This window comes from Balaenoptera borealis (assembly GCF_965194805.1).
Source record: "Balaenoptera borealis genome assembly, chromosome: 16".
NCBI classification, from domain to species: domain Eukaryota; kingdom Metazoa; phylum Chordata; class Mammalia; order Artiodactyla; family Balaenopteridae; genus Balaenoptera; species Balaenoptera borealis.
In genome coordinates, this window is record NC_138872.1 from 83,821,839 (window position 1) to 83,846,394 (window position 24,556).

Sequence of the window (24,556 nt, forward strand, 5' to 3'; positions counted from 1 at the left end):
CCCAAACTCATAACCTCAGTGTGATGATGAAAAACATCAGCAAACTGAAATCGAGGGGCATTTTACAAAATAACTGACCAATATTCTTCCGAAGTGTCATGGTCATAAAAGACAAAGAAACTATCACAGCTGTAGGGGACTAAGGAGATGTGATAAACACAAGGTGGGATCCTGGATTTGGTCTTGAAACAGAAAAGGGAAAAAACTCAGGAAGTCCTAAAAAAACCTGTAATTTAGTTAATGGTGTTGTAGCAATGTTAATTCCTTAATTTTGTTAAGTGTACCGTGGTTCTGTAAGATGTAATAATTAGGGGAAGCTGGATGAAGGGTGTATAGGAATTCTCTGTGTTACGAGAATTGTGTTGGCAACACTCTGTAAATCAACAATTATTTCAAAATAGTTTTTTTTTTTTTTAAAGATACAATATCAATTTTGCTCTAAGAAAGACAGGAAATTCTGGTCTAAGGAAGAGCTGGTGGTGACTATTTCTGAATAAAAACTTGAGGGCTATGTGCAGAATTGAAACATGACCCACGTCAGAAGGGTTTTCAGAATTTAATCTCGTTTCTCGCGGTTTTGTGGTTAATATTTGTGGGAAACTTTTGTTTCTGATCCTTCATTTCAAGAGTATGAAAAATAATAATATCGAAGAAAACAGAACAATATCATAACAATCCTAACGGTGAGCTCAGCCCTCATCCTATCACAGGGTCCAGAAGGAGTACTTACTGGTATTCTTTGTGATGGATGTGGTAAGCCAACTGCAGGAGATAATCCAAAAATGTTCTCAAAAGTATTGTTGTAAATGGAGAATGAATTTCTTCAACTGGTATGTCCTTATTGGCTAAAACAAGAACATTGGGGAGGATGGCTGGTGGTCTCTAGAACCTTCTATCTTATTTGCTGCTGGTACACAACTCAAAGAACTGAATACAATGGAGTACATTTTTTTCCTAGAGACTACCCTGAACAGCATATAAGCGTCCACCTAAACATTAAGGTCCACACGGAAGAGCTCCATCGGGTCACTTTACAAGAAACTTACGAGATACCTCGTCCTGGTGTTTTTCAAAGTGGTCTGAGCCACAGTCTGATTAACGCTGCTAATTCTAAGTGGGTTTGAAGTGTGTTTCAGACACTGAAATTTGAAGTAAATAGGCGTTAGTTCTAACATCAAGAAGGTGATCTGAGGCCTTCAAGCCTGCCTGCCTGCCACAATTCAGCTGAAAGGAATAAAGCCTTCAAAGTTGTTAATTTTACTGCAGGGACTTTTCAAGTTGAAATCAAGCCCAAGCCCAAGATTATCTAAAGCCTTTTCTTTCTTTTTTCTTTTTAAATTTCTTTATTTATTTTTGGCTGCACTGGGTCTTCGTTGCTACGCGCTGGCTTCCTCTAGTTGCAGCGAGCGGGGGCTACTCTTCGTTGTGGTGCGCGGGCTTCTCATTGCGGTGGCTTCTCTTGTTGCAGAGCACGGGCTCCAGGCGTGCGGGCTGCAGTAGTTGTGGCGCACGGGCTCAGTAGTTGTGGCTCGTGGGCTCTAGAGTGCAGGCTCAGTAGTTGTGGCCCATGGGCTTAATTGCTCCGCGGCACGTGGGATCTTCCCAGACCAGGGCTCGAACACGTGTCCCCTGCATTGGCAGGCGGATTCTTAACCTCTGTGCCACCAGGGAAGCCCTCTAAAGCCTTTTCTAGGCTATTCCAAGCCCTCCCTGATCCTCTCTGCTTTTGACCTGACAACTGGGTGGTTTTGGGGCTTTGTTGTTATTTTCTCAGGGATAGGCAGGCTTCTCTGTAAAGGGCCAGACGGTAAATATTTTAGGCTCTGTGGGCCAGCCTCTGTCACAGCCACTCAGCTCTGCTGGTGTGGGGCAAAAGAAGCCACAGACAAGATGACAACAAATGAGCATGGCTGTGTTCCAATAAAACTTCATTTACAAGAACACGGAGTTGGGCTGGATTTGGCCCACGGGCCGACTTTGCTGTCCCTGCTAGAGATGGTCTTTGACTGTTGCTGTTATTTCACGAGATTCTCTCCTCAGTCACATTTTAAGCACCTTGGGAACACGACCATGTGTTGCTTTCTGTAACACCTCTCCCAACATCTGCCTTCCTCACTCCCTCAACATTTCCTAACTGGTGTCAGGGTGCTGTGATGTTATACTATTTAAATCAGATGTGAAGGATCTGGAATACTTACCACTTAGTACCCTGTCCATATCGGCGAGGGTTATTTTATGGTGATGGAATTTGCAGTCTTTTAGAAACCTCCAGAATTGAAGCTTTGTCATCAGAAAGGTGTTATCCAGAGAGTGATCACATCCTAGGCTGCTGTAAAAGCTATAGATTCTTCTTAATTCTGTAATATTTTTTAAGATAGCATATTCTACCTGAAAAGGGAAAGCCATACATATCTTCATCTTACCTGATAAGAGCAAAGGTAAAAGAAAACCTGTTTTCTAAATTAAACGAGGTAACACATGCAATAGCATTTACCTCAATAAATGTTATATTCTCCCCACCCATCCCCAGGTCAGTAAAGTGCAATTTCTGAGTAAGAGTAGAAAGACATGCTGTTATCTGGACAGTGGAATTACTTTCATACTGCTCTGTCCAATCCTATCCTGTTTCATCCTATCTCAATGACAGCGATAAAATTCTCTTGTCTACAGATCGATATCCCTCATGGAAACAGACAAAAATCTTCAACAAAATATTAGCAAACCAGGGAATTCCCTGGTGGTCCAGCGGTTAGGACTCCACACTTCCACCACCGGGAGCCTGGGTTTGATCCCTAGTCAGGAAACTGAGATCTCACAAGCCACGCAGCGTGGCCAAAAATAAATAATTAATTAATTTAAAAATTCTTAGAAAATAAAAGACATTCAATACATGACAGCAGTCATCAACTGCATCTTCCCAGGACTGTGGAGAGTCTGCTAATGTTTTAGCCTAAAATACAAATTTATAACAATACAGAAGGTTTTTACCTGCTTCTTTTCTTCTGATTGGTCTCTCTCCGGGTACATTTGCAGCAACAAACTGAGATCCAGCTCGATGCTCGAGCCTAACATGGAATTACTTTCACTGCCATCAAGCTTTCTGATGATTTCTAGCAGATAAGGACAAATATACAGGATAAATGTGAAAAACAATGTTAAAATATTTCAATGTCATGTCAAAATGATTTTCTGCAGAAGTGTGATTTTCTGCAGAATGATTTTCTGCAGGAGTATTCAAAAACCTGTAAGAAAGCAGTTGCTCACAGGAAACTTGTGTTTTCTGAAATATTAGGTGTATTTTCGATGCGATGTTTCACATTAATTTGCCTTTAGCTGACAGGTGGACGCTCCCTACCGGCACTGTTGGAGGATCTGCGATACTGGCTCCTGAGGGCAGATTCTGGAGTCGTGTCCAGGTAGCTGATCAGTTCACCTTCAAGATTTGGAAACTCTGCTAGGTGGTCATTGGAAAATGGGCCGTCATACACACGCCCATTCTTAAAAGTTAATCGGCCCTGCAGAGAGAAAAATAACTTTTTGCAGCTTAGGAAGTGTTTTTAGAAAACCATTGGTAGGGACTTCCCTGGTGGTCCAGTGGTTAAGAATTCCCCTTCCAATGCAGGGGACGTGGGTTCAATCCCTGGTCGGGGAACTAAGATCCCACATGCCGTGGGGCGACTAAGCCCAAGCGCTCCAGAGCCTGCGTGCCACAACTAGAGAGCCCGTGTGTCCCAACTACTGAGCCCGCATGCCCTGGAGCCTGCATGCCACAACTAGGACCCAATGCAGCCAAATAAATAAATAAATATTTTTTTTAAATTATAGAAAAAGAAAACCACTGGTAAATGTACATCAATATCTTTTTCAAGGGTTTGGAGGCTTCTGTTTGCTTGTTAAGATCTGCACTTAGGGCTTCCCTGGTGGCGCAGTGGTTGAGAATCTGCCTGCCAATGCAGGGGACACGGGTTCAAGCCCGGGTCCGGGAGGATCCCACATGCCGCGGAGCAACTGGGCCCGTGAGCCACAACTGCTGAGCCTGCGCGTCTGGAGCCTGTGCTCCACAACAAGAGAGGCCACGATAGTGAGAGGCCCGCGCACCGTGATGAGGAGTGGCCCCCGCTCGCCGCAACTAGAGAAAGCCCTCGCACAGAAACGAAGACCCAACACAGCCAAAAATAAATTAATTAATTAATTAATTTTTAAAAAAAAAAAGATCTGCACTTAGTCCACATACAGTCAGGCTCCTGGAGTCTCTTGTCACCATGTAGATCCTCTCCTCTTCCCGATCCCCCTTCTCTCCTCTCACTGTATCTGCCCCACAACCTCTCCCCAACTTTAAGCACCCCTAGGTCGCAGAATGTGGCTTATTAAGTATGCTGATGACCAGCAGAGGTGCCTATCACAGAATGGGGACTCTCTTGGTATTTATCAAACCCAGGCCAGTGGTTGGTCTGACTCAAAGGTGGGCAAATGACTCCCAGTTCAGCTCAGTGAAGCTAAAGATGTTTGTGGAAAACTTGTCCAAAAAGAGTTTCTTCTCTCCTTCTACTTAGTGGGGTATGCAGACGTGAAGCCTGGAACCACAGCAGCCATCTTGCAGTCATAAGGGAGGGCAGCATAATTGTGAAGCTGACATGGTAGGAGACATGGATGGATGGAGGAGAAACCCTGACGTCATGGAGCTGCTGAATCAAACCAACACTGAAACCCACATTATTCTTTATCATTTATGGAAGATTAAGTTAGATTTTCTGTTACTTGCAACCAAAACCACCCTAACATACACACACACACCAGACTAATTAAATAGCCTCTAAATACAAAGGAAATTGATATGTTAGAAGTTATTTTAAAATTTATGTAATCGTCTTAACAAAACAGTAAGTTATCCTATGCAAAATGGATAATGCACTTTACTAGACAGAGGATGACATGCCTTTACATAATCTTTAAAATGTAATCTTCACAGGTCTGTACTCACCATGCCATGTTTTTTATTGGCAACCCATTCTCCTTCATACATGGCTCCACTGGCATAGTAGAACTTTCCATGGCCATGACGGTATCCATTCACAAACTCTCCTACGTATTCATTTCTCAAAGGATACTGGGAGTAGGGGATTCTCTTTAGAAACCACGTGTGTGTGCCAAAACCATTCTGAAAAGAAAGCAAATTTCCATGAGAAATGCTCAAAATGTTTCCTCTTTTTACCTAAATCCATTTAAAATTAGGTATGAATCAAATACAGGGACTCATTCGAAGGGGCAAAGAGTGTGCGTGATGGAGTCTCACAGACTTGGGTTCAGCCTCAGCTCAGTTATTTACAAACCAGCCCTTTGACGTAAGGCTAATTAGTTAAGCCCTCTGGGTCTCATCTGTAAAGGGAAATAACACCTACCACAGGTTGGATGTAATAATTGAAAATGGTGTATATAAACTTCCTGGCTTAATATTATTTTAAATTTTAATTATTTTTAACATACAGATTGATAAAAATATTCCCTCCTCAATCCCACATTCCAGAGGTAACCACTAGTTGGGTTTGAAATTCATCTCTGTTTTCCCCATGCACATACAATCATACTAAATCAACATATTATATACATATATAAAGACATACACAATTTTTTCAACAATGGAATGTTTCTATATATACACCATTCTTTTTTTTTTTTTTAAATCCTATCTGACTTTATTCATTGTTATACAAGCTTAGACAGCTTGGATATATATACCATTCTGTAAATTCTGGGTATATACTGAAGAGAAATGAAAGCAGAGAATCGAACAAACAATGTGTACACTCATGTTCATAGCAACGTTTGCAACAGCCGAAAGGTGGAAGCAACCCAGGTGTCTGTTGAGGAATGAATAAACAAAATGTGGTCCATCCATACAACGGAATATGATTCAGCCTTAAAAAGGAAGGAAATTCTGACACATGCTTACAGCATGGATGAACCTTGAAGACAGTATGCTAAGTGAAATAGGCTGTTCACGAAAGGACAAATACTATATGATTTTACTTAGATGAGGTATCTAGAATAGTCACATTCACAGAGACAGACAGTAGAATGGTGGGTGCCAGGGGCTGGGGGGAGGAGGAAGTGGGGAGTTACTGTTTAATAGGTACAGAGTCTCAGTTTTGCAAGGTGAAAAGAATTCTGTGGATGGATGGCGGTGACGGCTGAACACAGTGTGAATGTACTTAACACTGAACTATATACACTTAAAAATGGTTAAGATGGTAAGTTATATGTATATTTTACCACCATTAAAATTAAAAAGAAAACAAAGTTGGAGTGGCCATATTCATATCAGAAAAAGTAGAGCTCAGAGAAATAAAAATCACCAGGGTTAAAGAATGACATTATAAAATTATAAAAAGGGTCAACTCACCAGGAAGACATAACAACCCTAAATGTGTATACACATAACAACAAACTGTCAAAATATATGAAGCAAAAACTGATAGATCTGAAAGGAGAAATAGACAAATCCACAACTATACTTGGATACTTAAACACGCTTCTCTCAGAAATGGATAGAAAAAGTTGACAGAAAATGAGTAATGATATAGAAGATCTGAACAACACTATCAACCAACTTGATCTAACTGATATCTATAGAAAACTCCACTCAACCAAATCAGAAATACACGTAACATTCACCAAGATAGACCAAAATAAACCTCAACATACTGAAAAGAAATGCAATTATAGACAGTATGTTCTCTGACCACAGTGGAATTAAACACACAAAAAAACAATAGAAAAGTATCTGGGAAAATACCCAAATATCTGAAAATTAAACAACATACTTCAAAATAATTTATAGGCCAAAGAGAAAGTCATGGGGAAATTAGAAAATATTTTGAACTGAACAAAACTTAAAGAACATAATATATCAAAATAAGTGGGATACAGATAAAGCAGTGCTAAGAGGAAAAATTGTAGTATTAAATGTTTATATTAGGAAAAAAGAAATGTCTCAAATCAATAAAGCATCCATACAACTCTAGGAAAAGAGCAAATTAAACCCAAAGCATGCAGAAGGAAGGTAATAACAAGAATAGATATCAGTTATTTTGAAAAACATCAAAGAAAACAAAACTAAAACTGGCTCTTTGATAATTTTAATGAAATTGATCCATCTCTAGCAAGACTGATGAAGGAGAGAGAAAGCACAAATTACTAATATTAGAAGAAAGAGGGACCATCACTATAGATCCTATATATATTAAAAGAATAAGGGAATGTTATAAACAACCTTGTGCCAATAACATTAACAATTTCTATGAAGCAAGCAAACTCCTTCAGTATAACACAAACTTCCACAGCTTACTTAAGAAGAAATAGATAACCTGAATAGCACATTATTTACTAAAGAAATTGATTTTATAGTTAATATATTGTTAATTTAATCATCCCACAAAGACAACTCCAGGCCCAGAAGGCTTCACTGGCATATTCAACTATATGGCTAAGGAAGAGATAATGCCAATGCTACAAACTTCCAAAAAATTGAAGAGAACACTTCCCAATTCATTTTATGAAGCTGACATTACCCTGATTACTACAAGCTGACAAGATGTTATAAGGAAATAATACTATAGATTAATATCCCTCATGAACATGGACATAAAAATTCTCAACAAAACATTAGGAAATTAAACCCAGCAAGATATAAAAAGGATGATATCATCATGACGAAGTCGGGTTTGTCCCAGGAATGCAAGATTGGCTCAACATTTGAAAATCAATTAATCTAACTCAACCGATCAATAGACTGGAGAAGAAAAACCACATGATCATCTGACTGGAGGCAGAAAAAGTACTAGACAAAATTCAGTATCTATTCATGATGAAAACTGTTAGGCAAATTAAGAATTAAAAAAGAGCTTCCTCAACCTGATAAAGGGTAGCTACAAAAAACCTACAGCTAACATCATGCTTGATGAGAGGCTGAATTCTTTCACACTAAGATCAGGAACAATGTGGGGATGTCCACTCCCTCCACTCCTAGTCAATATCACAAAATACCCTGGAGGTCTTAGCCAGTGCAATAAGGCAAGAGAAAAAAATGGCATACAGATTAGAAAGAAACATATAAAGTTGACTGTGTTTGCAGGCATGGTTATCTAGATTAGAAAGTCCTAGAGAGTCTACAAAAAAGCGACTAGAACTATCATGTGAGTTTAGCAAGGTCCCCAATTAGTAGGTTAATATACAAGATGTCATCAGAAAATCCTAGCTATATAAACTATATAAAATTAACCATAGAAAGCTTTCCTTTTCTATGAAGGAAATACATAGCTTTTTAAAAAAATTTTATTTATTTAGTTTATTTACTTTTGGCTGCGTTGGGTCTTCATTGCTGTGCGCGGGCTTTCTCTAGTTGCGGCGAGCGGGGTCTACTCTTCGTTGCAGTGCGCAGGCTGCTCATTGCGGTGGCTTCTCTTGTTGCAGAGCACAGCTCTAGGCGCACGGGCTTCAGTAGTTGTGGCTCGCAGGCTCTGTAGTTGTGGCGCACGGGTCTAGTTGCTCCGCGGCATGTGGGATCTTCCTGGACCAGGACTCGAACCTGTGTCCCCTGCATTAGCAGGTGGATTCCTAACCACTGCGCCATCAGGGAAGCCCAATACATAGCTTTTAAAATGTAAATAGTGTGTGTGCTTCCTGACTGTCCTTTGTGGTTTGTGAGAAGTGCTGATCGCAATATGTCTTCAGGAAATGCCAAAATTGGGCATCGTGCCCACCAGTTCAAAGCAACTGCTGTAATGCCAGATGGTCAGTTCAAAGATATCAGCCTATCTGACTACAAAGGAAAATATGTTGTGTTCTTCTTTTACCCTCTTGACTTCACCTTTGTGTGCCCCACGGAGATCATTGCTTTCAGTGATAGGGCAGAAGAATTTAAGAAACTCAACTGCCAAGTGATTGGTGCTTCTGTGGATTGTCACTTCTGTCACCTGGCATGGATCTACACACCCAAGAAACAAGGAGGACTGGGACCCGTGAACATTCCCTTGATATCAGACCCCAAGCGCATCATTGCTCAGGACTATGGGGTCTTAAAGGCCGATGAAGGCATCTCATTCAGGGGCCTTTTTAATATTGATGATAAAGGTATCCTTCGACAGATCACCATAAATGACCTTCCTGTTGGCCGTTCTGTGGAGGAGACACTGAGACTAGTTCAGGCTTTCCAGTTTACTGACAAACATGGGGAAGTGTGCCCAGCTGGCTGGAAGCCTGGCAGTGATACCATCGAGCCTGATGTCCAGAAGAGCAAAGAATATTTCTCTAAGCAGAAGTGAGCGCTGGGCCATTTTAGGGCCAGGCTGCAGCAGGTGGCCATGAGAGCAAAACCTCTTCTGTACCACTGTCATGCTTCAAACACAAGACCTTACACTCAGCCCAGATGTGCTGTGGGACAGGACAGGCCTTTCCGGCAGGGGTTAGGGAGGCCAGCCTTGCTTCCTCTGCAGGGAATGGCCTGAGCTGTATTATGGGGCAGGCAAACTGATGTGTATAGTAGTAGGATGTCACTTTTGGTCTTTTGTAGTTTTAGTAAACTTGAGCTGAGACCTTGTTGATTCTTTATTTTAGGGGGACATTAGCCTTTGAGTGTAAGAGGAATTGACTTTTTGCTTTCCCTCTTTAGGGGAAAATGAGGTGTGAGAGTGCCTCAGAATCAGGAAATTATATTGAGGGGAAATGCAAGTAGATACAGGGAATGGACCTTGAAGCAAGGTGTTTCATTTCACCATATCTGGAGAAGAGCAAGGCCTACTACAGTATTGGCCAAGGGAGGGCTGTATGAAAACCTGAAGCCTGGCCTCTTCTGATAAATGCCTGGTACTGGTTCTGTAAAACGATCAGAGTTAAGAGGCTTCAGTACCTTTGGAACTAAAAGGGGGAGGGGGAGACAAACACAGCGCTGGTGTTCACAGGGTAGGCTTTCTGTGTCAAAAGCACAGTGCTGGGGGCTTCCCTGGTGGCGCAGTGGTTGAGAATCTGCCTGCCAATGCAGGGGACACGGGTTCGAGCCCTGGTCTGGGAAGATCCCACATGCCGCGGAGCGACTAGGCCCGTGCGCCACAACTACTGAACCTGCGCATCTGGAGCCTGTGCTCCGCAACAAGAGAGGCCGCGACAGTGAGAGCCCCGCACACCGCAATGAAGAGTGGCCCCCGCTTGCCGCAACTAGAGAAAGCCCTCGCACAGAAACGAAGACCCAACACAGCCATAAATAAATACATAAATAAATAAATAAACTCCAATCTCTTTAAAAAAAAGAAGCACAGTGCTGAGCACCTCGTGGCTTCCCTGGGCTTCTGTCCTTGGTTTACGGGTAGTTCTTGTCCTCATATCATTGTCCTGAGGGACGGTTGTCAGTGGGGCAAAGGCGGATTCCTCCTGGGGTCTTGAGGCTAGGGCAGAGTCAGGACTGAGAATCCTTCTGTGTATCATGTGGTGCCCTTCTGGACACCTTCCAGACACAGCTGCCCCAGCCTACCTACCCCTCCAGTCTTCAGACAAGCAAGAGCTTTGAGCAGTAGTATGGGATTCCTGGGGCCTTCAATAATAGCTTATTATATATGCCAGGCACTATTTCGTATTTATTCAGTCTCCATAATAACCCTCTGAGGCAGGTACCGTCATTTAGGGGATAGCTGCTTCTCAAGCGCTGTAACAAGTAGCATCTTGAAGCACTGCAGAGAAATGGTAACAGGTAATAATCCCATATTCCAAGGCAGGTGGCAAGTCTGGATCTGCTTTGGTCTTTTGAACAAACTTCTTTGAGCCTTGTTCTCTTCATTTAAGATCTCTACTATAATGCTTTATCAAAAATGATCATCTTGTACCCAATAAAATCTTGTCTAGCCAAGTAAGTCCAAAAAATAAATAAATAAATAAATAAAATAAAATAAAATGTAAATAATAGTCCTCCCAAGAGTCATGTGACTTATGAATTTGCCAATGGAAGAAACTTGCTTGTGTGTGAGACCTCTAGAGAAAACTAAATACTAATAAAACAGCACTTAAAAAAAAAAAAGGTCAATTTAGCCATAAGAAAGAATGGAATAATGCCATTTGCAGCAACATGGATAGATCTAGAGATTATCATACTAAGTGAAGTAAGTCAGAAAGAGAAAGACACCCTATGATATCACTTGTATGTGGAATCTAAAAGACGACACAAATGAACGTATCTACAAAACAAAAACAGACTCACAGACATAGAGAACAGACTTATGGTTGCCAAGGGGGAGGGGAGGGCGGAGAGGGATGGAGTGGGAGTTTGGGATGAGCAGATGCGAACTATTATATATAGAATGGATAAACAACCAGATCCTACTGTAAGGCACGGGGAACTATATTCAATATCCTGTGAGAAACCATATGGAAAAGAATATGAAAAAGAACATATATACATGTATAACTGCATCACTTTGCTGTAGAGCAGAAATGAACACAACAGTGTAAATCAACTATATGTCAACAAAATATATTTTTTAAAAAAAGGCTGATTTAGATAAGTAATCATAACATGAGTTTGTGAGTTTCTAAATTTAACACAGCTTGAATTTCAGATGACCAGGCAATACCCTACACCAAATAATTCATGGGCTGAGGATCAGCAGAGCACCCACCTCTGGGTGTATTCTGCTAAGACCAGTAAAACCAGCTAGCACAGTACCTGGACCCCCTTCTCCCACTGACCGGTGTACTCTTCATTAGCTGTCAGCCACCTCATCCTGCCTTCCCCATGACGCATGTTGTTCTCCCACTGACCTTCATATATATTTCCAGATTTGTAACTAGGACAAAAAAAAAATCAGTTATCTCATGTACAACATTTACCTTTAAGACTTTCTTAAACTTTCTCCCTAAATACCTTTGAAGAAATCCAATCCTTGTGCCCATACTATCTTCCCTGTATTTAAATTCAATGAATAGGCATGTGGTCCATAAAAACAATCATCTGGGTGGGGGGAGGGGTAGAATAAATCACTTTGTAAAAACTTCTGATTACTTAATAAGGTGACAGTGGGTAAGAATAGTGTTTTTAATCTTTTTAAGTAATTCCCTATAGTATTATGATTGGTTAATATTTTGCCCCCAAATATTTTAATCCTTAAAATATTTGGCTCCATCAGCTCAATCTAAGATCAAGTCGATATGTCAATATCCCTCAGAAAATATGAAACTAATAATGGAGACCCATGATTAATATAGAAAACAAAGGGAGGCGGTTTCTACGTATAATAAAGTGAAACAGTATGATTAGACATCATATTTAATATGGTGTTTTTCTAAATTTTCCGAAGAATACTTCATCCCTGTTAAGATTATATTGGGGTTAATTTAAATATTCCACCCTGCTTATATAGAAAACGTGTTCTCTGGAAGTTCTGCGCCTTATCTTTAAATAGCCTATGTGAAAGTTATCTGGGCCCACAAACGCTTTTCGCCAACACCCCAAACATGGTGGGGGGATACCTACCACCTTATCCCCCAGCCTTTTTTGACGTTGTGCACCCAGTCTCCCTCGTACCAAGAGGTGCCCTCTTGATTGTAATAAATGGAGCCCTAGAACAAAGAATATCATTTTATAAAATCATCAAGCCTCATAAAACAAATGCTTTTTTAAAGGTAAAGATTAAAATGTATGATTTTAAGGAGTCTAAATGATGCAGAAAATGTCATCCTTAGGTAAGACATATAATCCGTGTTATGTTTCTGGTTTGTGATTAAGAATACTGTAAAGTGCCCACCAAGTGAGAATGAGATAATGTCACAAATCAGTTACCCCTGAATGACAAAGTGTCACATACGGGATGAAACGACTACATCCATTACATTCAGTATATTCAGTAATTATTAGTCAAATAAGTACCTAAAGAAATCTTATTTTGTTGTCACCTAAAGTGAAGAGTAGTACCTTCCTTATAACTGAAGGTCACTCTCTTTTATGTACCAAAACCAGTTTGTTTTATCCATTTTGACATCTTATTTTACTGCCTCCGAGCATAAGTGAACATGGCATAATTTTTCTTTGACGATTCCATTAAGGGAGTGGGAGTAGCCACTGTGCAAAGCATTTGGATCTACGCTAAATGGCCTCAAATTGCTTGTTTATTCATTGGTTTTTTTCTGTGTGTGTGTGAGTTTTCCACCTTCTTCCTCATTATCACGCTAACTTGTTCCTTCTTTCAGCCATCCTGGTACCTCCATCTAGAAGTCACCATCCCCAACTCTCCCAAATATCTGAACTGATCTGCTCTGAGCTAAAAAAAAAAAAAACAGAATGCAGAACACAAGGGAACAGTCTAAATCTGAGTAAGGTGATAATTATGAAGACAGACTTTCTTTTTCTTTTGACATTTTCTAAAAACAGTGCTACAGTATTTTATCATCCTATATAAAAGTGAAACAATAGTACTAAAAACAGCAACCTCGCTTCAAAGTACCTATAACCTACATTGCTGGTGAGAGTGTAAACTGGTTTAGCCACCATGGAAAACAGTTTGGTGGTCCTTCAAAATGTTAAACATCAAGTTACCGTAGGACCTGGCAATTCCACCCCTAGGTATATCCCCAAAAGAACTAAAAACAAGTACTCAAATAAACCTTTGCACTCATAGTCATAGCAGCACTATTCACAGTAGCCAAGAGATGGAAACAGCCCACATGTCCATCAATGGATGAATGGATAAACAAAATGTGGTCTATCCGTACAGTGGAATATTACTCAGCTGTAAAAAAGGAATGAACTACCTACAACACAGATGAACCTAAAAAACATGATACTCAGTGAAAGAAGCCAGACACAAAAGGTCACATATTGTATGATTCCATTTATACAAAATATCCATAATAGGTAAACCCATAGAGTGAGAAAGCCGATCGGTGGTTGCCCAGGGCTGGGGAGGTGGGGAGTAACTGCCTAATGGGTAGGGGGTTTTATTTTGGGATGATGAAAATGTTTTGGGACTAGACAGAGGTGGTGGTGGCACAATATTGTGAATGTACTAAATGCCACTGAATTGTTCACTGTAAAATGGTTAATTTCACGTGATGTGAATTTCACCTCATAAGGAAAAAAGTGAATATACTCTTCACAGCCCCCCACCTCCTGCTCTCTGTGTTTGCACATCCTATTCATAGCCAGGGGTCACGTGGCTGCCTCACCCACCTTGCCGTGTCTCTTGCCGTGGCACCAGTGGCCGATGTAGGACACGGGCTGCGTGCTGCACTTGAACATGCCGAATCCGTGTCTCACGCCGTTGACCACTTCTCCTTCGTAGGTGCTGCCGTCCGGCCATGTGTAGACGCCATGGTTCATGGGGATGTTTTTCACAAAGTCCCCCTAGGGCAAAATGGTCATCAGTGTGGCAGAAAGAAGGCAGTGGAGAGATCCCTCGTCTTGTGGGCTGCTGGAGATGCGGATACCACGCCGGTCTCTCCTCCCTTGGAAGCCGTTGAATACCCCCTCCAGCTCTCACCCCCCTCCTCCCATCTCTACACATCCCATCCTCCCACACCTGGTCCCTCCACCGGGCAGAAGCCCAGGCGGAATGAGCTATCGGGAAAGCTGTGTGCAGACTAAGCTCCAAGAAACCAGCAGGTGACGTGGTACAGTGGTGGCTTCCAAGCCTGGCCTTGAGAATTTTGGATTCTGGAACCCGCCTCGAAGGCGGCTAATTCACTGGGTTCCAGTGTTACCCCCAGGAGATGCTGACGATTAGCCAGGCTCCGGGATCACTGGTGGAAACCCTAACATACTGCAGACACACCAGCCAACCGCCTGCCCCAGGATGAGCGGCCAGCGTGCGGTGCCCCCACACCTCAGCCCAGAGGCATCGGGTTCTTTTCCAGGAACATGAACTCCTGGAGGCGAGGTCCCAGCAGAGGTCCCAAGAGGCCAGCCAACCTCCCAGAGGAGGCTTCTGTGAGAGCCTGAATCCTGCCCATAAACCCTCCCCTGACTGGGTGTGTGTGTGTCTGTGATGGGGGCGGGTCTGTGTCTGCAAGAATGAGCCCCACCTGACCTTCCAGAGCTGATGAACCAGAGGTCCAGGCCAGGAGGCGGGGCTTGGGGGCAGTGGGGAGTTTCCTGGGAAAGACTGGCCTGAAACGGCAGTTGGGACTCAATCCTCTGGCCGTCCTGGACCTCGGCTGTTCTCTCCCCTCCGTGACAATGAAGGTGGACCCTCCCCTCGCTCTTCCCCAGCCTCATCTCCCACTGCCCAGTCCACTTAGCTGCCCACCTGGCCCAAACGTGCCTCTTTCCCTCACCTGGCTGTTGTTTGCATGTGAGCCTTACATCCCCTGTTTTAAATACTTTCATTACCACTTATGAACACCATCGCGTTAGCAGCTCTGCAACTGTGATTTTCAGGGCAGCGTTTCAGACCCACACGCACTGTGGAGGCACTGGTCTAAAAACACACATTCCCCAACCCGGCAAGACCGTTAAGTGAGGCCTGAATGCAGCACAAGCAGCCAGTAGAGATCTGAGTGAGTGGGTATGGTTTGGTCTCTAGAGAAAAAAGGTACAGAAGAGAGTGTATAACAAACTATTTGTGGGGCTTCCCTGGTGGCACAGGGGTTAAGAATCCGCCTGCCAATGCAGGGGACACGGGTTTGAGCCCTGGTCCGGGAAGATCCCACGTGCCACAGAGCATCTAAGCCCATGCGCTACAACTACTGAGCCCACACGCCGCAACTACTGAAGCCCGCACGCCTAGAGCCCGTGCTCCACAACAAGAGAAGCCACCGCAATGAGAAGCCCGCGTACCGCAACGAAGAGTAGCCCCCGCTCGCCGCAACTAGAGAAAGCCCATGCACAGCAACGAAGACCCAACGCAGCCAAAAATAAATAAAATTAAATCTTTAAAAAAAATAAACAAACTATTTGTGTTTGCAAAAAAGTGGGAGAGGCTGAAGAATACCTCTAGAATATACAAACGAAACTGGAAACTGGTGACAATTTACAGAGGGTCCCCTGCGGTAACAACTTACTTGTCACCTCTGTTCTTTGGTTCTATGGATATTTTTTTAACCCATGTGCTGAGTTACTTTTATGAAACTAGTATGTTTAATTGTGGGAACCTGACCATTAAATCACATAATTCATTTAGAACTATAACATACTATACACTTTACCTCATATTTCAATCCATCGGCCCAGACGTAAGTCCCCCGTCCATGCATGAGTCCTTCTGAAAACATACCCTTTGAAACAGAGCAACAAAGCGTTAGGCCCAATCTTGATTTACACAACTGCCACCCAGGGATTCAGCTTTTAAAATGGAACCATGTTCCACAAATATGCTTGTCCAGTGTTCAGCTGGGAGCTGGCACCACACTGGCGTCCATCCTGTTCTAAAAAGGATCTGAGGAGGAGTCCAAAAAAAACCCAGTTCCCTAAAACTGACACTAGGCAGTGCTGCGCAGCTGTTAAACTGAGCTGTAAATTCAGCCTTCCTCACCTAATTAAGCTGTTGGAAAACTCTGTAGTTCAAAAGAATTCATATGCTTTGGGCTTTGCATTTCAAAGTTTAAGGGTCTTTTGAAAATTATTTAGACTAGATTAAAACCATTATCTGGATATCAGAAATTATGACATTTGTCAACATCACACTTTGTTTTCCCTTACTGGGAATTATCAGTACGTGTGAGTGTGTATTGACACAAACACAAGTGTACATAATGTACAGTTGTCCATATCGTTCATTTAAAGTGTCTATTGTTAATGTATAGGAACTAGTTGTTAAAAACTTGACACACCTGAATGTCACAATGCAATCAGAGAAAACGTGTGTAACATTACACCCAGTTCTTCCTCGGAATCACTTCTTTAGAGGTGGTGAGGTCAGGGGTTGATGACTGGAGAGAACCGAGAATCTGTAAACAGTGCCCTGACGCAGTGGTTCTAGACTCAACTGTGCATCAGAGCCACCGGGGTGCGGGGAGGTGAAAGCACAGATTACTGGGCCCACCCTGCACGCTGGAGATTCTGATTCATCACCAGGTCTGGGCTGGGGCCCAAGAATTTGTACTCTGCACAAATTCCCAGGTGCTGCTGCTGGTCCCTGGGAACACGCTTTAAGAACCACTGCCTTAACTTCACTAGCGAGAAGGTCCGTTATGTCATCCATCCAGGTGAACCTGGCCCTGGCCACACATCAGGCAGGGCTGAAGCTCAGGGAAACTGGGGGCAGCCAGAGATCTTCCTACTGCAGGCTGAGGCGCTCGTTTGGATTATGGAATCAACCGTGGTCGCAAGAAGCAGAGTTTTGTTTTGTTTTGTTTTTTTTAACAGAGTATTGATAGAACAGAAAGGATCGCGCTTCATCTACACGGGAAGGGCAAGTGTTTCGTGAAATGTTTGTTTTCAAGTTTTCTCTTTAGGAAATTGTGATCTAAACATGTGACCAATGCAGGTCTGACCCATGTGGGGCGTGGGGCTACTGGGTCGTTCCACTGGGTCTGCCTCCTTCACCATTTAAAGGGGATCCAACCGATGATTACTTTCAATCGGAAGAATCTGAGTCTAAGGAAAATATGCAAAGTTTACAAAGCAGGTAGCTGGCAGCGAGGAAGGGGGCTCCTCCAGAAATAAAGGGGTGTTTGCCTCTCATTAGTGGGAAGGGCAAGGCTGCTTGGCCCGGCTTGAGCCACCAGGTGACGGCGTACCTGAGGTACCAGGTTACCAGGGTTAGCAGGAGCTGTGATCACATCCTCAGCAGCCCTGGTGGGGTTTAGCCCGTGTGGTCAAGCACTAGGTATCTTTGGGTGGTATACACACTGGTGCCTTGTAGAAGCACCACAGCGGTGAAAGAAGATTCTCATCAGGATAAAGAAACACTATAGGGGCTTCCCTGGTGGCGCAGTGGTTGGGGGTCCGCCTGCCAGTGCGGGGGACACGGGTTCGAGCCCTGGTCTGGGAGGATCCCACATGCCGCGGAGCGACTGGGCCCGTGGGCCACAATTGCTGAGCCTGCGCGTCTGGAGCCTGTGCTCCGCAACGGGAGAGGCCGCGATGGTGAGAGGCCCGCGCAACGCGATGAAGAGTGGTCCCCGCTTGCCGCGGCTGGAGAGGGCCCTCGCACAGAAACTAGGACCCAGCACAGTCATAAATAAATAAATAAATAAATAAAAGAACGTGAATTTCTAAAAAAAACTAAGACCTGGCGCAGCTAGAATAAATAAATACATAAGTAAATATTTAAAAAAAAAAAAAAAAAAAAGAAACACTATAAAGGCCAGAACTGGCCGAGGCCAGACGGGACAGTCATTTTCATGAGTATCATCCAGCCATAATAAATGGCGTGGGGTTTTTTTATTTTGTTTTGTTTTGTTTTTGGCCAGCTGCATGGCTTGTGGTATCTTAGTTCCCCGACCAGGGACTGAACCCGGGCCCTCGGCAGTGAAAGCACAGAGTCCTAACCACTGGACCGCCAGGGAATTCCCATAAATGGCATTTTTAAGAGTTTTTACAACACAGGAAAATGAACATGTTACATGTTAATGGGAAAACTCAGGATACTGAAACCCATGCTTTTTGACCTCAACTACAAAAATCTGTTCTCCTATAATAAGCACACGTTTCCTGGATAATCTGAACGAACGGATGAATGACTACTGCCACTGTAGCCTCATTGATAAAGACAAAAAATGAAAACACCCCAAAAGTATCTAATGATTATGGCATAGTTCTGAATGGTAAATTAGAGCACTATGCAATATTTTAAATAATTATGGAAGAGGGAATGGGAATTTAGTGTTTAATGGGAACAGGGTTTCAGTTTGGGATGATGAAAAAGTTCTGGAGATGACGGTGGTGATGGTTGTACAACAATGTAAATGTACTTAATGCCACTGAAACTAACACTTAAAAATGGTAAGTTTAATGTACATTTTACCACAAACAAACTTTTAAGTTATGGAAACCATACATTAATACAGCAATGTCTTCCTAACTGAAAAAAGATTCAAGGTGTTATCTACAAAATTAATACGCCCATGTAAAAGCACTGATCCATCCATTCAAGAAATAAAAGAGGAACTTCCCTGGTGGTCCAATGGTTAAGACTCTGCACTTCCACGGCAGGGGGCGCAGGTTGGATCCCTGGTCGGGGAACTAAGATCCCGCAAGCCACGTGGTGCACCGCCTCCCCCCCCCCCAAAAAAAAAAAGACACAACAAATTGAAAACATTTATGGCAAAAGGATACTGGGATTTTTACTCTTTGTTTTTTACTTTAGTGACCTTAATGTTGTTTGTACAAAATAAAACTTGGCAAAAGGAAAAAATCTAAAATGACTACTTTGTACTGAAGTAGTCATGTTTTTACCTTAAAATATGTACTCAGGGTTCAAAATAAAATCAGCATCAAGTACTTCCAATTTCTTTTGAGGAATCAGTGGACTTTCCGAAGATGCAAATCTAAAATTATCACCCTGCACTGTGTGCCCTGCCCAGTCCCAAAAGGTATAACTCACGCGGTAGGTGCAGCCGCCTTGAAAGATGGCAAAGGCTTCCCCCTCATACAGTCCACGGACTTTCTCCCCTTCATAGCTACGACGAAATGAAGCTCAAGGCAATGAATCATGTGAGCACACCTCAGTGACTGTGTGTTAAAATACGTAATGAACATCAACGAAAAAGTACAAATATCTCACATTCACTCAACAAGCATTCCCCGCCGAGGACCACTGTGTGTGCCTGCCCCCTTCTAAGTACCAGGGCTGCAACTGTGAACAAGTTCCTGCCCTCGGGAGTTTATGGTTCAAAGAGGAGAGACAGACAGTAAAAAGGAACCAAATGAACAAGATCATTCCAGATCGTGTTCAGTTTTTGTGAAAGAAATGATCGGGGAACATGATCAGGAGTAAGGAGACGGCTACTTGTAACAAAGAACCTGGAGAAGAGGATCCCCAGGAAGAGGAAATAGCAAGTGCAAAGGCCCTGAGGCAGGAAAGAGCCTGCCGGCTCAAGTTCAGCTGCACAGCTGGACCACACTGAGTAGGGGAGCAATGGACGGGAGGGAGACCAGGGGAAGAAGAGGCTGGGCTGTGATAAAGACTTGCTATAAAATCGAAAAGCTCTAGGAGGAATCATGAGAGGGTTTTAAGAGGTGGGTTGGACAAGACCATATTTACGTCTTAAAAAGATCACTCCAGCTGCCGTGGAGAACGGACTGTGTGTGGGGGGGAGCTAACTGCCGGGAGGGAGTAGTGGGAGGGGAGAGAGATGGAGGCGTATGGAACATTCTGGACAGTTTTCTGTCTGGGGTGATGAAAACATTCTGAAAATGGGTAGTGGGGATTGTTGCATGACATGGTGAGTGTATTTAATGCCTGTGGATTTATACTTAAAATGGTTAAAATAGTACATTTTATGCTATGTGTATTTTACTATGATAATATTTTAAAATTTTCGAGATATATTCTGGACATAGAACCAACAGGGCTTGCTGACGTGCTGCCTTTGGGGAAGGGAGGTACCGAGAACAGCACCCAGATTTTTAGTTCAGCACTGAATGGATAATGTGTGATGTGTCACCTAGCTCGCCTCTAAGCTCTGAGGTAAGTGAGGTGGAAAACAAACGGACCTGTGACAGCTATGACCACATTGGGCTTATTCCAAGAATCCAAGGAAGAGTAAACATTAGAAAACCTATAAATGTAATTCATGATATCGGCAAATCAAAGAAGAAAAACCATGTTTATATCAAGATGCCAGAAAAGTATTTGATAAAATTCAGCAATCATTTTTTAAAAATTCTAATTAATGGCAGTCACTACGGAAAACAGTATGGAGGTTCCTTAAAAAAACTAAAAATACAGTTACCACATGATCCAGCAACCCCACTCTTGGGCATATATCCAGAAAAGACAGAAATCCTAATTCAAAAAGATACATGTACCCCCAATGTTCATAGCAGCACTGTATACAATAGTCAAGCCAGGGAAGCAACCTGTGTGACCACTAGGCTGTTGTGGAAATGACAGAAGGTGACGTCCGAGACTAGGTCATAAAAGACACTGAGGCTCCCAAGCTTGCTCTCTCTTGATCACTCTCCAGGGAAGCCAGCTGCCATGCTGGGAGGACACTCAAGCCGCCCTGCGGAGACAGTCCACGTGATGAGGAACTGAGACTCACGGCCACTGCAGGGAGCCACTGAGAAAGACTGTCCAGCCGGCCAAGCCTTTAGACAAACCCTGGTTGACATCTTCGCTGAGCCTCACGAGATCCTAACCCAATACCATCCAGCATCCAGCAAAGCTGCTTGCTCCGACTCCTGAGCCCCATAAACTACGTGATATTTATTGCTTTGATTGTCATGTTTTGGGGTGACTTGTTACATAGACAATTAATACAGGGAGTGATGTAAACCAAGTCAGCATTAGGAAGGTAAATCTACACAGGAGGCCTGGGGAGAGAGGCTAGAAGCAGGGACTCTTTAGGAAGTGAGTCCAATGGCCCAAGCAAGAGGTATGAAGACAAGTCTGTGCACAGTGAAAAGGACGAATGAGAGAAGCATGGAGGAAAAAGAAACACAAAAGGCAGGGGGAGGGAAGAGATTAGTTCTGTGACTTGGAGCCTGGATGCCCTGATAGAAACAGGGACCAAGGGAGGAGCCAAAGGCTGCGAGAGAAACAGCAACGTTTAGAGGAACCTTCTAAGGTGCGAATACTCATTTATTTCCCCCCATTAAGAACCTGAGGCTCAGAAAGGTTCGGCGATAGGGTTCATGTCCTAGAGCTAAGACTCAAATCCAGATCATGGTACTTCAAGTCCTGCAGTCTTTGCGTTGGGACACAAAGTTTGAAGTCCAGTGGACGATGTCCACTAGGGGGGTAAAAATCTGAACCTAAAACTCTTGGAGAGAGAACAGTGCTAAAGACATAGATGTTTACCGTCATCTAGGGAGATGGAAGTAAAGCTACAGTAAGAGGTTATCAGGGGCTTCCCTGGTGGCGCAGTGGTTGAGAATCTGCCTGCCAATGCAGGCGACACGGGTTCGAGCCCTGGTCTGGGAAGATCCCACATGCCGCGGAGCAACTGGGCCCGTGAGCCACAATTACTGAGCCTGCGCTTCTGGAGCTTGTGCTCCGCAACAAGAGAGGCCACGACAGTGAGAGGCCCGCGCACCGCGATGAAGAGTGGCCCCCGCTCGCCGCAACTAGAGAAAGCCCTCGCACAGAAACTAAGACCCAACACAGCCAAAAATAAATACATAAATAAATAAGCTTTCATTTAAAAAAAAAAAAAAGATTATCAAGAGACAGAGAACAGAGAGCATGAAAGTCGTAGAAAAGGGAGCATGGACGATGCAGCTCATTAAAATCACCTTTCAAAAGAAAAAAAAAATCACCTTTCTACTATGAGTTTGGTCAGAATGGGCTCTTCATACTGGGTGGTATCTTCATTCTGCAGATTATCATTTTTGCACTCTCTCTTGAGTCCTGGTTCTTTGAGCTGCATGTCCAACGGTGGCACAGCACCTGGGGACATATCTTGCCTAGCAGCGTTGCCATCTTGTTTGGAAAACTCTGTATAATCGGAGAGAGACGAGGGAGAGCAGGCCAACTTATCCCCTTTTTTATCTGCTCTTTTCTTTTCTTTCACCATTGCCTTTAGAAGACCTAAGGTTTGCTTTATATAGGTAAGTATCAAATGACTCCTTTGGTTGAAAGCTCTTTGTTTCAAGGCGTTGATGAGTTTTACCTGAAAAATAAAAATTATGTCTCGTTTTACAACCCCAATGTCATTATCATTCTCTTCCTACAGCCTGAAAAATTACAAGTATCGAGTCTCACCAGTTTATAAAAATAATACTATTTCAATATTGCATTGGTTGTTTCCTAAAATTTTTTAAATTGGAACCACCATCTACCACTTCTTTTCAAATAGTGCTCCAGTAAGAAGAGCAATCCTGCGTGTGAAAAATACCGACTTAACCTCTAAAATCCTACATGCCACCAGATCATGCTTTAAAAGCCCGTCTCTTTGTACGTCAGCATGGCAAAGTGCTCGTGAGCTGCACTGCCCCTTCCCAGCTGTTACTTGATGTCCTTCTGCTTCAGTTGTCAAACAGGAACAACAGCACCTTGTCTGGTTATAAGGATGAGATGATGCACAAACTCCCTATGGATCAGACAGTGTGCACAATCAATGATGAAGTGGTTACTTTTTCACTTTCCTGTTTCTGAACTTGAAATCATCGGCTACCTACTCCCTAGGACAGCACTGCCAGGGTCAAGCAAAAAATCTTGTGCTAATTATTTGCCCAAGGTCTTAGAGCTGAGGGGCAGGGCTCCAAAGCCATAGTTTCCGTGGCCCTCCCGAACTGGCCCCACTGAAGACATCCCGGTGCACCCAGCAGGACGCACAGGTGAGTCCCGGAGTGCAAGGCAAGGTCCCCTTCCCGTGCCCGCGGGGTGCAGTGGACGCCCCATGCCCTCCTCTGCCTGCATGGCACCCTCTGGCATCCTCCCGCTCACCCCACCTCTAGGCTCTGCTCGCACCAACATGGTCCGGCTTCCCTCTTCCTTCAAGACTCCATGAGCCCTCCCTTCCCCGCACCCTCACTCCACGACTGTCAGCGAAGCAAGCTGCTCTCGCTTCTAAGCTCTCCTTTACCATAGGCTTTCTGGTCCTCCATCAGTGAAGCCTGAGCTGCTAACAGGGCAAACTTACTTCCTCGTGGTATGTTTCCTATTAACTTTTGTATATCTTCTGTTCTCCCTGCCTTGAGACTCTACCATCGACCGTTGACCTTCCTCAGACCGCACAGGAGGGGCGCGCATTCTCTGAGCTGGGGGTTGCAGCTCGGTCCTACCCCTTCCTAGGGCCCTCCCCGCCTCCCGCGCACCTGCTCGGGTCCTCGGAGGCCGAGGAAGAGCCGGACCTGGCCGTCACGCCCGTCGCGGCGCAAGCACGGCCACCGGCCTGGGACCCCGGGACCCCGCAGGGGGCGCTCACCTCGCTGCGGACGCCGTGGGGCTCCGCCAAGCCCGGACGGAGGCGGCGCGGCGTCCTGATCCTGCCGGTCTCCAGGCAGCCGCGGGCCCCGCCCCCCTCTTAAAGGGGCCGCCGCGCGTGCTCAGCCCTTAGAGCAGAGCTCTGAAGCTGGAAGCACCTGACCTGGGTTTTCCCAGCTCTGCTAATTGCCGCCCGCGAGGCCTCTCTCAGCCTTTATCTTCGCTTAACACTAGAATAACTCAGGTGTTACTTTTTCATTATGGCCCTAAACGAATTACCCCAAACTTAGAGGCTTAAAGCAACACAAGTTTATCATCTCACAGTTCTGTAAGTTAGGAAACCAACAGGACTGGTTCCTTTGGCGGCTCCAGGGGAGAATCTACGTCCTTGCCTTTTCCAGTTTCTAGAGGCCGCCTTCCTCCGTCTTCGAAATCAGCAACGTTCCTCTCTCTGGCCCAGCTGGGGAAAGTTCTCCACTTTTCAGAAGCCACGGGCTAGACGGGGCCCACCCAGCCAATCGAGGGTACTCGCCCCATCTCACCACCTT

General features: G+C 44.0%; 2 protein-coding genes across 10 annotated transcripts in view; one reads left to right on the top strand and one right to left on the bottom strand.

Annotated features, from left to right (window-relative positions):
- The window catches only part of LOC309613304 (radial spoke head 10 homolog B-like), a gene marked incomplete at its 5' end in the record, with an annotated part of 67,078 nt that overhangs the window by 15,954 nt on the left and 26,568 nt on the right, over positions 1–24,556 (bottom strand). For all 9 annotated transcript variants that reach the window (XM_082359974.1, XM_082359975.1, XM_082359972.1 and 6 more), the window contains 11 exons: positions 731–845; positions 2,199–2,388; positions 2,989–3,110; positions 3,356–3,515; positions 4,982–5,158; positions 11,708–11,828; positions 12,515–12,600; positions 14,207–14,380; positions 16,180–16,248; positions 19,521–19,596; positions 22,400–22,752. In XM_082359974.1, the coding sequence (XP_082216100.1) occupies positions 731–845; positions 2,199–2,388; positions 2,989–3,110; positions 3,356–3,515; positions 4,982–5,158; positions 11,708–11,828; positions 12,515–12,600; positions 14,207–14,380; positions 16,180–16,248; positions 19,521–19,596; positions 22,400–22,752 (1,643 nt within the window). The remainder of the gene's footprint in view (positions 1–730; positions 846–2,198; positions 2,389–2,988; positions 3,111–3,355; positions 3,516–4,981; positions 5,159–11,707; positions 11,829–12,514; positions 12,601–14,206; positions 14,381–16,179; positions 16,249–19,520; positions 19,597–22,399; positions 22,753–24,556) is intronic.
- LOC309613322 (peroxiredoxin-1) lies at positions 8,648–9,590 on the top strand. The gene has a single exon (XM_082360029.1). It carries the CDS (start codon positions 8,721–8,723, stop codon positions 9,318–9,320), a length of 600 nt encoding a protein of 199 aa, XP_082216155.1. The 5' UTR covers positions 8,648–8,720; the 3' UTR covers positions 9,321–9,590.